The sequence below is a fragment of the Stegodyphus dumicola genome, chromosome 3, assembly GCF_044657685.1.
Source record: "Stegodyphus dumicola isolate Sdum_Otavi_A_Nest chromosome 3, ASM4465768v1".
NCBI classification, from domain to species: domain Eukaryota; kingdom Metazoa; phylum Arthropoda; class Arachnida; order Araneae; family Eresidae; genus Stegodyphus; species Stegodyphus dumicola.
This window is the reverse complement of record NC_140770.1, coordinates 127,934,138-127,953,173: the sequence shown is the minus strand read 5'-3', so window position 1 is coordinate 127,953,173 and position 19,036 is coordinate 127,934,138. Positions and strand designations below refer to the sequence as shown.

At 35.5% G+C, this 19,036-nt stretch overlaps 2 protein-coding genes across 7 annotated transcripts in view; one reads left to right on the top strand and one right to left on the bottom strand.

The window, feature by feature from the left end:
• The window catches only part of LOC118182824 (alanine aminotransferase 2-like), a 122,494-nt gene extending 117,492 nt beyond the window's left edge, over nucleotides 1–5,002 (top strand). For all 6 annotated transcript variants that reach the window (XM_085813295.1, XM_085813292.1, XM_085813294.1 and 3 more), the window contains one exon: nucleotides 4,645–5,002. In XM_085813295.1, coding sequence (XP_085669421.1) covers nucleotides 4,645–4,735 — 91 coding nt within the window. In that variant the 3' untranslated portion in view covers nucleotides 4,736–5,002. The remainder of the gene's footprint in view (nucleotides 1–4,644) is intronic.
• Nucleotides 1–19,036, bottom strand: part of mus201 (rad2 superfamily protein mus201) — a 69,663-nt gene that overhangs the window by 18,138 nt on the left and 32,489 nt on the right. The window lies entirely within an intron of this gene.

Sequence of the window (19,036 nt, the reverse complement as noted above, 5' to 3'; positions counted from 1 at the left end):
AACTAAAAATAAGACCCATAGATGATCAAATTCTCACCACGAGCCACAATTTCTATGCTAAAATAGAACTTTCTCAATACGAACATATCCGTAATCTGATAAATTATGATCCTACTATAGAAATTGCAGCAAAGCGCCCAAGAGGCATCTTCCATAACAGCAAATGGTGAAATGTGTATATATTGTACATAGTACTATTATCTTTATTTTATCTTCATTGTGTCATTTTACCAGTGTCTTTGAAACTTTATAGACTTATGGACATGATCCGTGTACCTGGATCTTCAAAGCACTGATCTTATATTTGTCATTTTCGTAATCTTCTTATTGTTATATCAGAGACTTTGTAATATTGTGGACTTATGGACATGATCCGTGTACCTGGATCTTCAAAGCTCTGATTATTTATTGCTAGTGTAAAATGTTTTTCACCATTTGCCACTTCGCTCAAATACCGCCGTCCCTATATGTACATAGTGTATAGTTACAGTAACTCATGTGCCTCAGTGTTGTACAAGAACTTTAGTGTTTAATTTCTCAGACCAAGACTTCACTGAATTGTGATATCTACTATTTCAAGATGCATTGGGCTGTGGACAGTTCACGGGAGGGTGACTCCCACGTGACTACCACTGTCTAACCTGTGTTTTACAGAAAGGATGAATTTGAATATTTTGTTTAGCTAATCTGTTGCACTTAGTTGTGTCATTTGTCTTCATTTAGATCGCGATATTAGTTTAATTATTCCAATCTAGATAACCTGTTTCAAAACTTGATAATTATTAATATTTCCAATATTTCTCATTGTACGCGTAAGCTGGTGACCACCCACGTGACAGGCTCCTGCCAATCATCTCCCTTACTCCATCTACATTTCCCAAAATTTGACAAGTTTCGCCTAGTTGGCGCGCCGTAAATCGCCTTAATTAAAAACTTACGTACCAACGCCTTAGGGCAATTTACCAACAGAGACGGTTAAAGTAGCGGTTGGCTACTAATTGCCGCCTAGCCATTGACTCGATTTCGATTTCGATTTCAGTTTGTAGTAGTAACAATTTAGTTAGAGTTCTAAACGTACGCTGTTGTCAAAAATTTTTGTGTCTTTAAATAAGTCATTGATTTGCGAAACCGAAACACAAAAATTCCCTTTTATAGGACACCACTCGATAGTTCTGATGAAGAGGACTACCGAAGCGAGCGTTCGTCTAAAACCAACAAGACCTATCCATTGAAGAAAGAGGATTTCATTCTTATGGCCCAAGAAAAGAAACGTAAAGCGAAAAAGGCGAAAACTATGTCAGATACGGAAAGCGAACAACCAAGTAAGAAGAAAGATGTTAAACCTGGTAAGGAAAAAAGAGACATTCAAACACCGAATGGAGAAGCTACTGACGAACAGACACCAGAAGATTTATCAATGGGAAATGATGAGGACATCCCAAAATTCAAGTCATGTTCTGAAGAAGAAATCCGGGACCAGATTGCAAAATTTGAGTTTGACATAATTTGCAATTACTTTCATAAAAGAACTAAGGGTGAGATGGATGTAGAGACATTCACGAAAAAATTTTATCCAGGGCAGATAACTGAAAGAGGAACAGACAGTAGGGAACAAGAATGGATTTCTCCTAAGAAAACCGCGAAAGTATCAGAAAACGAAGCTCCAATGGAAGTTACGACGGAAAATCGATTTGAGCAGCTAAGTGAAGTAGAAGGTATGGAAGAAGAAGGAGGAGTCGAAAAAGAGGAAACTCCACCCCCAATAGTTTTCCAGCAAAGCAAAGTGGATTGGCCTAAAATTCATGAAATCCTTATCAATACCTGCAATGAAGAATTCGAAGCCAATATGAAAATGAAACTACTATATGTTAATTTAAAGTCAGTAGACACGATTACAGAAAAACAACTCTGGTTTTGCAGAAAAGAAATATACCATTTCATACTTTCCAGTTACTCAGCGAAAAACCTATTAAGGTTGTTTTTAAGGGCCTCACATCGACGATGAAGGAAGAAATAATCCAGGCAGATCTGGAGAGAAGGAAATTCCCGATAAGTAAAGTCAAGCAGTTTTCCAGACGAAGAAGAGACGCTATCGAGAAACTTTATAGTTAGAGCTGAAGAAAAAGAAGGAAGGACGTGCAATTCATGGACTCAACAATATGTTAAGTGTTAATGTCAAGATCGAGAAGTTTGCCCCGAAAAAACGCGTAATTCAATGCTATAGATGTCAAGAATATGGACATTCGCAACATCTGTGCTCAAATCCTGAGCGATGCTGCAAGTGTGGACAACACCATAGAAGTAAAGAATGCTCTCTAAAGCCAGAAGAAAAAACCTAAGTGCATCTTCTGCTCACTACCGCATGTAAGTTCATACAGGGGTTGCCCCGTGTACAAGAAGCGATATGAAGCAAAGAAGCAGCAGACGAAGCCAGCAGCCAAGATCCCTACTCCGGCAGATTTTCCGAAATTCATCGAAGCAGAGGAAGACAGCAGTAAAACCCACATGAAACCTCTCTACAGTAATAAAGAAGAAATTGGAAAACCCACCCAAAGAGTACAATGAAGTCATAGACTGGATTCAAGATCCTAAAATCAAAAAGTTTCTGAACAGTATAGTCAAGAATGTTGAGAAGATCCGTGCTGCAAAAACCACGGCTGAGAAGTTTACTGCCGGGTTCAAAGCAGCCATGACACTGATGAGATTTGCTGAAAGTGAAGAGTAATCACCAGCTTAGAAGCATTTGAGGGAATTTCAGTATGTTTACGATTTCTTTTCACTTTTTCAACACACAGGTTCCCCTGTTTACAGCAGCAGAGCTCGGGATCAGTACTTGGGTGGGTGACCACCTACGTGACTGGCCTCGACGTATCATCTTTCTTCAACTAGTGAAGATACATCACAGCTTTTACGGCGGCCAGATGCTTGAACCCTCCTTCTCCAAAGCCTACTTGACCAACTCACGTGCATTAGCACATGTTCCTGCTACACCTTTGACGGTGCGGTGTAAATCACCTTAATTTTTAATTCTTCCCAACGCCTTAGGGCATATCTCCAATAGAGACGGTTAAAGTAGCAGAGCATACTAAATGCCGCCTAACCATTCACTCGATTTCGAAGTTTGTAGTAGTTGTTTAGTTTGGTGTTGTTTAGAAAACTGCTGTTGTTGATTGTAGCGAATTCGCGGATTAGCTTTATTTAGCTGTTTTGAATTACGTTCTCTTGGACATTTGAGTAATTAAAAGATAACTACTGTGAGATTGTAGGGTTTATATTTATTTTAACTAACATTTGTTTTAAGTTTAAACTATCTTTCCTGTCAAGCCTTACTTTCCCCTGGAATTGCCAATGCCAGAGTATGTAAATTTTAGTAGAACGCGCAAAGTATTCAAAATTGTCAGCGGAAGAAATCTGAGTTAGATAGAAGGGAAACAAGTTCGAAAGTGTGCTTTCTTGCGTCACGAGCGTGGAGGTGGCAAGGTAGAAATTGAAGAACCACGCGTATCGGCCTGTGTGCTTGCCTCGGTAGATAGTTAAATCTTTTAACGTAATATTCAGAAGTTTGCTGAAATCTCAGCGGTATCTTAGAACGTGGTTAGGTTAGTTACGTTTTAGAGAGTCTCGTAGGTAGTCACTTGTTATTATTCATTTTTAGTTTCTTATTTTTATTTTACCGCCGGGTCGGCGTAGTTTGTGAGCATCAAGAGCACGCATTTGTAATTTCTAAAGTTGAATAAAAAGGGATTAAAACCCTTCTCAAGACTTCGTGTAATTTCCAGTTCATAGCAGTCACCACTATTGTTGCGTGTAGGTTGGGAGCGCGCAACATTACAAGATATTGTAATACTGCATGATAATTTGAGAAAATTTAAGCATTTTTGTTGTGATAATAATAAATTTTTCTTCATTTTTCATCGGACTTGTGCATTCATTTCATAACGAACCCGTACGCACGCAACAATATATTTAAAAAAATTCCCAGACATTACTTTTAATTCCTTCAAACTCAATCACCATACCATCTCACGCTAGAGCATATAAATAATGATGTCTTATTTTAATGCATCACTCTTTTAAAGAAATTTTTGCATACTTTGTATTTACGAGACAATTTTTGATGTACTGGATGGTATGAGGGTTGGTGCAGATGGATTCCTATGCCACTAGTTATGCGTTCAAATCTCAAGTATAAATATTTATGACTAAAGCATCTTTGCGAATGAGGGGAACTTAAAATCTGTTGAGAAAAAAGTCCTTCTGAGAGGTCTGTAGAAGGAAAGGAAGGTTACAAGTGCTCAGACTTCCATAAGTCAAAACTGGAATGAAGCTTAGATAACCTTCTAGTGTTTCGGTATAAATAATTAACTCGGTTTTTAGAGATGATTTTTTGATCTAAGTAAATTTTGCTGGCAATTTTTTGATCAGAAAAATTTCATCATCGCATCAGATCATGATAAGATTTTTCTGCCTCCATGAATTAAAAATATTGAAAACATACAAAATATGCATTAGACTAAAAATGATTGAATAATGTTTCAATAACAATATGCTTAAATTTAAATCTTCCAAAACTTTTAACCAATTTTTAATTATAATTTCAATGATGAATGCCTTTTTTTTTCATTTGATGCAATTTTTTTACAGGTTAACAATATTACCAGAAAAAGAAAAAATACAGAAAATGGCTGAAATGATACGAAGATTCCATACTTGTTTTATACAAAAATACAGCTGAAAACAATTTTACTGCAGTTTGATTTTGTTCTGAGTACCAATCATGTTCAAATATTAAAAGAAACTTGAGAAAACTTTAAACCTTCAGTGATTTCAAATTCCCTCATTTTAAATATATATCTATTTAAATAGATTCAAGGAGAGCCAAAAGATATTCATTTCCCTACAGTATACTATCTTTTCAATGTAGTATGGACTGCAAAGAGAAATAATATCAGTGTAAACAAATTGTAAATAATGTATTAAAACACTGGATACTTTTTCTTTTTTTTTTTCGTTTGTTTATTATTAACAGTCATACATCATGAGTACCACATTTAGTTCATCATTGGTTTAACAAAATGGTTAAAAAAACAAAGCATGGTATAAAATGTCGTAACACCATTTGATAAAAGACTGAAAATTATTCTTATAACAAAATACATTAAAATCTCAGAAAGATTTCTGAGAATATCTATGACTGATACTTAATGCTAACATGAAGTGATCAGACATCTTTGGTTATATGTATCTTACATTGTAATACTTCCACTTTAGGATAAGCGCAAGAAAATATCTTGCATTCTGTAAATATACTTAGTTGCATGAATTTTTATTAATGTTGCTCCATAAAGCTATTGAAATTTTTTGTGTGATCAAAAATATATTTAATAATCAAATGATCATTCTTTCTAGACATTCATTTCAAGGAATTTTCGAGATCCACAAAAAGACTGGCTAGTAAAAGAATTTCTAGATTTATAATTTACTTGTATTTCATACTTGGAAAATGGAAAGTAAAATTAAATCATGAGGAGAATTTTAAAAAAGGACTTTTTTAAAATTCTGTAGAATGTAAGCAAATGGAGTCAAACTTAACTTCCAAAAGAATACATTTTGACAAAGGATAATTATCTGATAACAAATTATTCAGCAAAATATTGTATTGTAACAAATAAATATCATAGGCAACTCGCTCTACCGACGATATAGAGAAAATACTCAATTCAAACGCACGCGAGCTGCAGAAGTGAGATGTGATTGTTTGAACTCGCACTCTGAACTTTTAAAAACTATTTAATATTTAATTCCATTTTGAGTTTTGACCATTTTCCTGTATGTTAATGTTAGGTGTTAATAGAAGGTCATTTAAAATTAACTCCTAAAATGCTAATTAATTATTTTATGGATTAATAAAAAGAAAATTGGTGCCCACTGCGGGGCCGCAGTACATTGGCGCCCGAACACTTGTCGAACTGAAATGGCCGAAAACTGGATGGAAGCTGATGGACAACAACAAGAAATGGCAAGCCAATTGGAAGGATTTGGATACCTGGTCCAGACGATGAGAGCATCAATCAAAGCCAAACGTCAATTTCGACGGAAAAAATTCGGTGGCGATATTTCTAGAAGGCTTCGAAAATCACTTCCAGCTCTACCCTGTGCCTGAAAGACAAAAAGTTGCCATCGCCACATCTGCACTAAGAGGATAGGCCTCGCTATGGTGGAAGAATATAGGCAAATTTTTATTAGGGGAATTCGGAGGCCAGACATATACATTTGAAAATTTCAAAAAATCGTTATTAAAGGCCTACCCCATAGTGAAAGACCGAGGAAGGCTAGAAGCCGAACTATATAGTTTTTATCAACGGAATATAGAAGAGTTGACGGATTTTATTCTGAGAAAAATTAAGCTGACGGATATGCTGTATGGGAAGAAACCCGACGCGGAGATAAATTGAAATAATCTTACCAAGATTGCTACCTGCTGTTCAAGATTACTTCGAAATTAGAAACCCAAGCACATTGCAGGAGCTCTTCGAATTGGCGGTCAAGTTCCAAAATCGCAGAATAGCGGAAAAAGCTAGAGGGGCATCGTATTCTCAAAGTATCCGAAGGCAATTTTCAAATGAGCAGACGAGAAATGCAAACCGCTCTTATGGGGGAAAGAGCTATCAAGCTAACTCATCGAAGCTCGAAGGTCAAGGCCCAAAAGGGAAATTTGAAAACAACCGTCCGCGTACCCAGGAGGCAGAAGTTGAAAGGAAAGCTTTAAACGAGTAGAGGTGCCTGTACAAGCGAGGGTCCAGACCCCGGAAGTTTTGAAAAAACCCTCAAGAAGATACTTAAATACGGTCATCGTAAAAAAACTACAATTACCAATTATACAAGTCTTGGTTGCGATGTACCAGTAGAAGCCCTCATCGATAAAGGAGCAGAAGGTAATTTTATGAGTGATATTTTTTTTAAAAAGAATTTTAATAGGATACGATTATTTAAAAATAAAAACACAGAAATAATAGCAGGGCAAGGACAAACTAGTCACTGTATTGGAAAATTATCTTTAAAAATACAGGTTCAAAACGAGAGCCTTAAAGTATTAATTTTTGCAGTAAAAAACTTGCAAAGTCCACTTATTTTAGGTATGGAGTTTTTAAAGGCCGCGAAAGGCAAACTGAATTTTCAGGAAAGTTCTATTGTGCTGGAGATGGAACGGAGGGTGGTGGAACTAGTGGAACAACCGCAAATCGACCTTAGCCATTTGAATGACCATGAAAGCCAAGCCATCCAGCAAGTGGTGAGTACCTTTTCAAACTTGTTTTCAGAACGGCCTGGTAATTGTCAAATAGTTACGCATGAGATACAGTTAACTGCCGACAAACCCTGTAGGACTAAACCTTACCGCTATGATAAACAGAAAGAGCAAATCATAGAAGAACACATTCAGGAAATGTTAAAGAACCAAATAATAACGCCCATAAATAGTGAGTACGCGAGTCCAGTCGTACTATGTAGGAAAAAGAACGAGTTTTCTCCTTCGGATAAAAGGGCTTGGAGGTTTGCTATCGATTACAGAAAACTTAATAGTGTTACTAAATTCCCAGTTTATCCTTTGCCGGTTATAGAGGAAATTATTAGAAAGATTAAATCTACAAGGTACATGACTACGTTGGACTTAACGTCTGGCTACTATCAAATAGCTATGAGACCCGAAGACATACATAAAACCGCGTTTATAACAAAATCGGGCACTTATGCATTTTTACGCATGCCCTTTGGGTTGTGTGGGGCCCCGTCAACATTCCAGAGAGCTATGGACATTGTTCTAAAGCCTGTCCTAGGAAAATCGACTTTAATCTATCTAGATGATATAATTATAACAAGTAGTACGTTGGAACAACATATTAAAGACCTAGAAGAAGTTTTTAAATTATTAAAAGAGGCCAGTCTTACAATTAACGCCTCAAAATGCAAGTTCGCAACTAAAGAACTTAAATATCTGGGTTATAAAATTTCGCAAAAGGGTATAGAAACTCAAGATTCAAAAATAAAAACCTTCAAGAATTTCCCACCTCCCAACACCGCCAAGAAAATTTCTTCTTTCCTTGGGTTATGTTCTTATTATCGGTCGTTCATAAAAGATTTTGCGAACATTGTTGAACCGTTGTTAGTAATTAAAAGAAAGAAGAGTAAATTCACGTGGACAGCAGACGCAAATACCGCATTTGAAAGGTTAAAAGAAGCGCTCATCAGTGCCCCTGTTTTGAAATTCCCGGAGAGGGACGAAAACCTAGAAATTGCTGCAGATGCGTCGGACTATGCTGTAGGTGCTGTTCGCATGCAAAATGGCCATCCTTTGGCATTTTTTAGTAAAACGTTTAACCCTACACAAAGGAATTATACAGCTACAGAAAGAGAAACATTAGCCGTATTAATGGCTGTACACAAATTTCGAGTTTATTTCGGCAAAGCGCCAGTAACAGTCTTTTCGGATCATGCGGCTGTTGGTAGACTTTACTAGGGGAAAACCTAACGCCCAGGTTAATAAGATGGGCTTTAAAACTCCAAGAATATAATCTAATAATCAAATATAAACCGGGTAAGGAAAACAATGTAGCTGACGCACTTTCTCGTATAAAACTGGACGATGAAGGTAATGAACTTAAATACGCTGTGTTGACTTCAAAAATTTTAGAGTCTAGAGAAACAATTATTGCTGAATTGAAAGATGATCCTGAATTTGGAAGTATCTATGCATATTTGAAGGACCGTTTATACGAAAACAACAAACGAAAATCTCGAGTACAAACCAGTCATCCCAGCCTCGCTTCGATTAAGCATTTTGAGGAATTACACCAGGCGAAAACAGCGGGTCATTTAGGGGTGAGAAAGACTTTAAAAAGGGTACGCGAGGCGGTATATTTCCCGCAATTATACAAAATAGTAAATGCGTATGTCAGGTCCTGCAGTCAATGTCAGTTAATAAATGATATTAATTACAGCCCGGCCGGGTACTTAAATAGCATTTGCGCTACATTTCCGAATGAAATTTTAGGCATAGATCTTCTTGGTCCTTTCCCCCAGAGTGAGTTAAATAAAAATCGTTTTCTTTTAGTAATTGCAGATCATTTTTCAAAATGGACAAAAATTGTTCCACTTAAACGCGCGTCAGCCAAAACAGTCGCAGATGCATTCATACACAGATACATTTTAAAATACGGTGCACCGATAAAAGTTATTAGCGATAACGGTAAACAATTCGTTAGCCAAATATTTGAAAATATTTGCACTGGACTTGGTATACGCTATATCAAAATGGTTCCGTATAGACCACAGGCAAACATAGCAGAAAGAGTTAATAAAAATACTGTAAAAATAATTCGAAGTTATGTTAGCACACATCACAAGCGCTGGGATGGCTACATAAATGAGTTAGCTTATGCTTTCAGAACGGCAAATGACGATATTATGGGAAAAACTCCAGCAGAATTATTTTTAGGAAGGAAGTTCATTACGCCACTAGATAAATTATTCTTTGTGCAACAAAGAGAGCAAGAATTCAAACAAAACGATGTACAGAAACTCATTGACCAGGCGGTTAAAAGCTCGGATACGGCAAGAAATAGACAAAAATTATACTATGTTAGAAAACGCCGTGAAGCAGATCTTAAAGTTGGGGATAAAGTGTTGAAGCGGAAATTTTCTTTATCAAGTGCCCCAGACAATTTTACTGCAAAGTTAGTTCCAAAATTTGAAGGCCCATGTGTAATTCAGGAAATCAAGGGAGTCGTATTGTACCTTAAGAACGAGAGAGGGGAAATCTGTAAAGCAAGTCCCGACCAGGTGAAAAAAATATTATAATCAAAATGATTTTGAAATCCTTAAAAGTTTCTTGCAGGACTCAAGCGTAAAAGAAGTAGAAGGTCCAGAAGTAACGTCACCCGCTCCACCACCCAAGAAGCAGAGAACTGAAGAGAAACCTAGCCCTGCTACAAGTCATGCGACGGTACCGAAAAGAAGAAATGAAAACTTTCAGACTCCAGCATTTAAGAAATACAAGAAAGCAACGCCGCCGCGTAAAGAAGATTTGGTAAAGAGGAAAACACCAGTTACAACGTATCGCAGTAGAAATTCTGCATCGAGGAAAACGCTTCCAGAGCCAGAGTGGCAGGTGCAAACAAGGCCGCCGTTCCCGAGAACGAAAAGACAGCAGGAAGAACGAAAAGACCACCACCAACAGAAGAAATTCAAGCATGATTCCAGACCGGAGGACGCCAAGACCAGCTGTCCAGGGGCAAAACAGAAAAGACAGCAACCCGACGACTACCACTCCAAGAGGCCAGCATGCAGAGGGCGAAAAAGAAATATCAACATGGACGACACTCGACGGACACAAAGGAGACGACTGACGTTGATGAATTCCATATCGTGGGAGCAGTTCTGCCAGAAGAGGATGTCCGAGTTCCAATCATCGAAAACTCAAAGATAAGTTAAAATCTATAAAATTTTTTTCTTTTGTTCCGAAATGTTATGCGTAAATACGAAGTTCTATGTTTTGACGGAAGTCAATTTGTCTCGGTTGAGAATAAGTTTTGTTTTACTTTATTTAGCTAAGGCAAAAGTATTATTTTCTTTAAGTATAAAATCTAAGAACAAGCAGTTTTTGTTGGTCGAAAGACTAATTCTGTTATGTTAAAGCCAAAATTTGGCCGAAGATAAAAATAACTTCGTATTCTTGTATTAATAAGAAATTTAGTTTCAGTGCCGCCAGCTTGGCGAAGAATGCGTAAAGTAAAAGTTTATTTTTCTCTTATTCATTTTATGGTAAATTGTAAAAATGATATGGATTAGAATTTTGTAAATATACGTAAATACTTGAAAGTTATGTAAAAGTAGAATTTAGTCTAGGAGCATAAAATTTTAGATGCTAAAAGTAAATGCTCAAAAGAAATGAATTCAAATTTAAGTATTAAATTGTAGATAAAATCATGCTTTAGAGCGAAAGCCTGCATGTCTAAAGATGAATGAGGGGGAATTTAAAATGAATGTGTTTTGTAGGGTTCTCCACCTTCACTTGAATTTTAAGAATGTTAAAATAGCTCATCGAGTTTTAAAATGTCGAGTAAGGTGTGTCTATTTTGGTCGTTGAATTCTAACAAATCATTGTGGTTAGGGGAAGTGTTGCAATACTAAAACACGAATCTTCCCGTTTGACACCACACATGGTGGAGAGCCAGGGTAAAGTTAAATTCATGTTTGAATACTTGAATGAATGTGAATTAAGCAGTAACTAAGAAAAATAAATCGATCAAAAGCAAAAACTTATTCAGTGTCAAGAAAGTGTAAATTATAATGTATTTAGAAAGATACTGATACTTATTCCTTCCAGATTCTGGAAGGAAGAGAAGAGATTGATTGCTGAAGTCCAGGAAAGGTTGCTGTAAGAAGAGAGGGTTAAATAAGTATCTACAGAAATTTATTCTACCTTTTGTGAGAAAACAGTTTTTTTTTATGTAAACGAGGCTCTTAAATTTTAGTTCAGAATTGTGGAAACGTTTCAACAGGTCGTTTCTAGGACCTGCTTCCAAGTTTAAAAAATTCTGGCAGCGGCAAATGTAGGGTTTATATTTATTTTAACTAATATTTATTTTAAGTTTAAACTATCTTTCCTATCTAGCCTTACTTTCCCCTGGAATTGCCAATGCCAGAGTATGTAAATTTTAGTAGAACGCGCAAAGTATTCAAAATTGTCAGCGGAAGAGATCTGAGTTAAATAGAAGGGAAACGAGTTCGAAAGTGTGCTTTCTTGCTTCACGAGCGTGGAGGTGGCTAGGTAGAAATTGAAGAACCACGCGTTTCGGCCTGTGTGCTTGCCTCGGTAGATAGTTAAATCTTTCAACGTAATATTCAGAAGTTTGCTGAATTGTCAGCGGTATCTTAGAACGTGGTTAGGTTAGTTACGTTTTAGAGAGCCTCGTAGGTAGTTACTTGTTATTATTCATTTTTAGTTTCTTATTTTTATTTTACCGCCGGGTCGGCGTAGTTTGTGAGCGTCAAGAGCACGCATTTGTAATTTCTAAAGTTGAATAAAAAGGGATTTAAACCCTTCTCAAGACTTCGTGTACTTTCCAGTTCATAGCAGTCACCACTATTGTTGCGTGCAGGTTGGGAGCGCGCAACATTACAAGATAATGTAATACTGCATGATAATTTGAGAAAATTTAAGCATTTTTGTTGTGATAATAATAAATTTTTCTTCATTTTTCATCGGACTTGTGCATTCATTTCATAACGAACCCGTACGCACGCAACAATATATTTAAAAAAATTCCCAGACATTACTTTTAATTCCTTCAAACTCAATCACCATACCATCTCACGCTAGAGCATATAAATAATGATGTCTTATTTTAATGCATCACTCTTTTAAAGAAATTTTTGCATACTTTGTATTTACGAGACAATTTTTGATGTACTGGATGGTATGAGGGTTGGTGCAGATGGATTCCTATGCCACTAGTTATGCGTTCAAATCTCAAGTATAAATATTTATGACTAAAGCATCTTTGCGAATGAGGGGAACTTAAAATCTGTTGAGAAAAAAGTCCTTCTGAGAGGTCTGTAGAAGGAAAGGAAGGTTACAAGTGCTCAGACTTCCATAAGTCAAAACTGGAATGAAGCTTAGATAACCTTCTAGTGTTTCGGTATAAATAATTAACTCGGTTTTTAGAGATGATTTTTTAATCTAAGTAAATTTTGCTGGCAATTTTTTGATCAGAAAAATTTCATCATCGCATCAGATCATGATAAGATTTTTCTGCCTCCATGAATTAAAAATATTGAAAACATACAAAATATGCATTAGACTAAAAATGATTGAATAATGTTTCAATAACAATATGCTTAAATTTAAATCTTCCAAAACTTTTAACCAATTTTTAATTATAATTTCAATGATGAATGCCTTTTTTTTTCATTTGATGCAATTTCTTTACAGGTTAACAATATTACCAGAAAAAGAAAAAATACAGAAAATGGCTGAAATGATACGAAGATTCCATACTTGTTTTATACAAAAATACAGCTGAAAACAATTTTACTGCAGTTTGATTTTGTTCTGAGTACCAATCATGTTCAAATATTAAAAGAAACTTGAGAAAACTTTAAGCCTTCAGTGATTTCAAATTCCCTCATTTTAAATATATATCTATTTAAATAGATTCAAGGAGAGCCAAAAGATATTCATTTCCCTACAGTATACTATCTTTCAATGTAGTATGGACTGCAAAGAGAAATAATATCACTGTAAACAAATTGTAAATAATGTATTAAAACACTGGATACTTTTTCTTTTTTTTTTTCGTTTGTTTATTATTAACAGTCATACATCATGAGTACCACATTTAGTTCATCATTGGTTTAACAAAATGGTTAAAAAAACAAAGCATGGTATAAAATGTCGTAACACCATTTGATAAAAGACTGAAAATTATTCTTATAACAAAATACATTAAAATCTCAGAAAGATTTCTGAGAATATCTATGACTGATACTTAATGCTAACATGAAGTGATCAGACATCTTTGGTTATATGTATCTTACATTGTAATACTTCCACTTTAGGATAAGCGCAAGAAAATATCTTGCATTCTGTAAATATACTTAGTTGCATGAATTTTTATTAATGTTGCTCCATAAAGCTATTGAAATTTTTTGTGTGATTAATAATATATTTAATAATCAAATGATCATTCTTTCTAGACATTCATTTCAGGGAATTTTCGAGATCCACAAAAAGACTGGCTAGTAAAAGAATTTCTAGATTTATAATTTACTTGTATTTCATACTTGGAAAATGGACAGTAAAATTAAATCATGAGCAGAATTTTAAAAAAGGACTTTTTTAAAATTCTGTAGAATGTAAGCAAATGAAGTCAAACTTAACTTCCAAAAGAATACATTTTGACAAAGGATAATTATCTGATAACAAATTATTCAGCAAAATATTGTATTGTAACAAATAAATATCATAGGCAACTCGCTCTACCGACGATATAGAGAAAATACTCAATTCAAACGCACGCGAGCTGCAGAAGTGAGATGTGATTGTTTGAACTCGCACTCTGAACTTTTAAAAACTATTTAATATTTAATTCCATTTTGAGTTTTGATCATTTTCCTGTATGTTAATGTTAGGTGTTAATAGAAGGTCATTTAAAATTAACTCCTAAAATGCTAATTAATTATTTTAAGGATTAATACAAAGAAAATTGGTGCCCACTGTGGGGCCGCAGTATAGAGTTGCAGAATGAGTTAAATTTAATTTCGTTTCAGGATACTTTATATAGTTGTGATAGCCATTTTGTTGTCTTAGGCCCATATCACACGGCGTTTGTTTCACACGAACAACTGTTTCGGACAATTTTTCTGCGTGGTTTACTATTGAAAGAAAGACGTGTGACGTTTTCCTTCCTTTCCAAAAAAAACTGCAAGTTGTTCGTTTTCAACTAATCAGCGGTTGGCTTCGAATGCTGTTATCTTGTTTGTAATGGAGAACCATTTTCCCTGTCTTAATTCCAAGATGATCTGTGGTGACTAGCTGTTGTGACAAAGCAGAAAAATTATTCCAAATAGTTGTTCTTCCGAAGCAAATGAATGTGTGATAGCAGCCTTATATGAAAGGAATGGATCTTCTTACCCGAGAGGTGCATTGCTAACATCTACCCCGATGGGTATAGTTCAGATAAGTAATCTCGACTTAAAACTATTGAATAATATTTGATTATTTGTAGTATTAAAATTTTAATTGATAATAAGTTTTGAAAAATGTATGAATTGTAAGTATTGTGAACCAATAGTGTTTATTTAAAGTTATTGCAAAATTGATTTCCTTTGTATGACCATAAGTGCTTAAAATTATCAACGATATCTAAGGACTGAAAGACGAAAATACATTTAAAATTCAAACAAGTATAAAATTAGAATATCAAGCTTTAACAACCATAGTGGGAACTTTAGCTGAGACTTTACGACTGTGTTTAAATTTTGCAAAAGTCAAAATGTCCTTTTTGAGTAAGGGTAGAAAAGAAGATTTAAAACTTCTTGCCCTTGAACTGGATTTAGTCGTGGAAGATAATCTAAAAGTGATACAATTAAAAGAACTCATAACGAAATCCGATAATTATGATGAAGAATTAGTGAAAAATATGTTGACTAATATAATAGAAGAAAGACTTGAGAAAGAGAAACAAGCTGAATTAGCCAAAGAAAAAGAAGAAGAGCAAGCTTATGAATTGGAACACTTGAGACAAGTTCAGAACTCACCCTTCTCCACTACAGCAGCACCTGTTAATGAGATTTAAAAAAAAAAAAAAAAAAAAAAAAAAAATGGGGATCTTGAGAGAATTTTACCTAAGGATAATGACATGGCCCTGTTCCTAAATCTTTTTGAGAGACAACTGAAGTTTTAAAGGTTCCAGAAGAAACTTGAGTTCTTTATTTAGTGGGATCGTCACCAACAGAAATTGGAAAATTGATTGCTCGTGAGCCAGAAGAAGAGTCAAGAGATCACCAAAAGATAAAGGAAATGCTTCTAAAGAGATATAAGCTCACCGCTGATAAATTCCGACAACTGTTCGCTCTACATCGAAAGAAACCAGAAAGTACTTGGCATGATTTCATATTTAAACTGACCAGTTATTTTGAAAATTGGCACAGAGAATTAAATATTACAAAATTTAATGATTTGAAGCAGCTCATTATAGCTGACCAAATGAAAAAGAGAGTTTCTCAAGAAATAAGAGATCACTTTCTGGACATTTCGCCAAACTTAAACTTGCCTGCAGAATTAGCGGAAAAGTTGGACACTTACGATTGTTTATATAATAATCAAAGCAAAGTTGCAATCACATCAACTCGAAAGAAAACTTCCAGTTCGGAAGGTGGCATTCCGAAATCCACGCCAGTGAAGAAGACGCGTACCAATGTAGCAAATAAACCAACCCTCTCTTGTTATAGCCGTGACAAAGTTGGATTTACTAAATCAAAATGCCCAGATTGCCAGCACTCCACGAGTTCAGCCTCAGCTCGTTTTGACAAGATTTGTATACAAAAGTTAGGCAACACTAAGACAACTGCAGTGATGAATATCTCCATCAATGGAAAAGTTGGCACAGTTTGTGCGGATAGTGGAGCAAGTCATTAAATCGCTGGGGAAAAAAATGTACCAAATCTTAAAAGAAGATGGAGTAAAGTTCGAGAAATCCTCTTGCACTGTTGGTCTCGCTGATGGCAGCCAAAGAACGAAAAATGTTTACACAACTTGTATGAAACTTGGCCTTGAAGGACGGACCTTCCCCTTGACACTGATAGCTCTTCCTGATGCTACAGGTAATCGAACACCACTTGGAGAAGCTGAAGTAGTTCTAAATAATTGTGAGCAAAAGTGGTTTTTTGGGTGACAATACAAATAAATACTTTCCATTTGCTGAAAGAATTCAAGTCCAACCCTGTGATATGTTAACAAATCCTTGCTTATTACGTCCAGACGAAGGTGAAAATCTAACTGCAGAGCAGTGAAAACGATTGAATGCCTTATTAGAAAAATACGAAACTACGTTCTCTCCGGGGGGGGGGAGAACCAACTCCTTACATCGAGCACCGAATTGATACAGAGGACTCACCTTCAATGGCTACAACCCCTTACAGACTATCTCCAACAAGAAAGGATATTTTGAAGAAAGAAATCGATGCACTTCTTACATCAGGCATATTCGAAGAGTGCGATTTACCATATGCAGCACCCGTTGTTTTAGTTCCCAAGCCGGACGGTGACTTTCGATTGTGTATTGACTACAAGAAACTGAATTCTGTGATTAAGTCTGATCCATACCCGCTGCCTCGTGTGGATGAACTTCTTCATAATGCAAAGGAAACTAGATACATGTGTACCATAGACTTAAAATGATGGCATCACCAAGTTACGATGTACCCTCCAGACAAAGACAAAACTGCCTTTGTATGTCAATTTGGGATTTATAGATTCACCAGGATGGCTTTTGGATTGAAGACGGCACCAGCCACCTTCCAAAGATTAATGGATATTTTCTGGAATGGGTTAAATGTCAACACTCTTACTTATCGCGACGGTATTATTATACGGTATTATTGCGACGGTATTCTACTTTTGAGAAGCATCTCAAAAACTTGCGTTTAGTGTTTCATCGACTCTTAAAATTCAAGCTTCATACCAATCGAAAGAAATGTCATTTTGCTTGTTCTGAAGTGAAATACCTCAGACATTATATCCTAAGTTCTGCAATGAAGTAGTCCCTGCCAAAGTAAAAGTCATTCAACAAATTCCTTCACCAGAGAATGTAAAGCAAGTACAGTGTCCCTCAGACTTGCAGCTGGTATCGACGCTGCATTCCTAATTTTGAACAGATCTCAAGACCATTGAGTAATCTCACGAAGAAGCACTCCACTTGGAAATGGAGAATGCTGTGCAAAAGAACCGACAAGACAGTTCTTCCTCTGGCTGCTCACCGGGATGTCTTCGTAGCGGGGGGGGGTGAGACTGTAACAAATAAATATCATCGGCAACTTGCTCTACCGACGATATAGAGAAAATACTCAATTCAAACGCACGTGAGCTGCAGAAGTGAGATGTGATTGTTTGAACTCACGCTCTGAACTTTTAAAAACTATTTAATGTTTTGAGTTTTGATTGTTTTTCTGTATGTTAATGTTAGGTGCTAATAAAAGGTCATTTAAAATAAACTCCTAAAATGCTAATTCTTTTAAGGATTAATACAGTATTAAAAGATATCTGAAATACAAGAAAAGGGGGAGACTATCCAAATACACAAATAAGATAGAGCAAAATTTAATCAGATGTCCTTATCAGGAATGGGTGGTATGTTTAATTCACATAGGTGGCAATTTTATTCAAATTTGCTTTTTTAATGACTAAACTCAACTTACTAGGAACAACACAGAAAGAAACCATTTAAAGTGTTAATTGTCTGAAATGATAAGATTATGCTAAAAAAATTGTTTTCTTTTTAGTAACCAAGTTGTTGCCCGGTAGCTTCAGAGAAATCTGATCACTTAATGTTAACACAAAATTAAATATAAGCGTTCAGGTTTTATGCTAAAAAACGAAAAAACATATCAAAATTAACTACATGTGAAGAGAATAATCAAGATCTGTAAATTTACCTTCAGATTTAAAGTCATATGTACATCACACATGCGTACAATAGTTTAAAAAATATTTACTTTAAAAATATTGTTGAAATCCATAACAAGATTTAAAAAGATTCTCACTACTTACATTAATACCACAATTAACACAAATCAATCAATGATTTATGCATAGCCAGAGATTATGCAGCTGGTGTGACTGCACTGAGTGGCAAAATTTTGAATTCATGGAGTTTGCACTAGGTGACAAAAAGTCTACTGCCAGTTCTGTGTAAAGCGTCAGTTAACAGTATAAAAATGCAGAATATTTTACATTATATATTTTACATTTATGGTCTTTTAACCATCAAAATACAAATTGTCCCAAAATGTAGAAACTGTTGTTTATTTCACAGAGAAATAGGTACTTTGCTACTGATGGGCTACAGTCATTACCAGTGGAGAAATCTAAGGATACATTCATTACACACTGCTGCTTGAAAATATTCACACATGAATAATCTGAGAACGATATTGTATCATTTCACAAAGAAAATGCTTCCACTGAAAGGATCTTTGATCGTGTGTCTCACGGAAATTATTTTTCCCCTCCTAAAAGAATTTAAAATTCCTTCTGATTATCTGCATCCCTGCTGCCTGAAAAGTACTCAAAAGGAAATTCACTATGCCACCAAAATAACTACATGGCAACTCATGATGATGACAAAATATATTTATGCGGCAACCCAGATATACGTGCATGTGCAGGCCTTCTATTTTGATGGTTATCTTTATGATTAGTCCTCCATTTTGCATTGAGGGTTTTTTTTTTTTTTTTTTTTCTTTTTTTTTTTTTTCT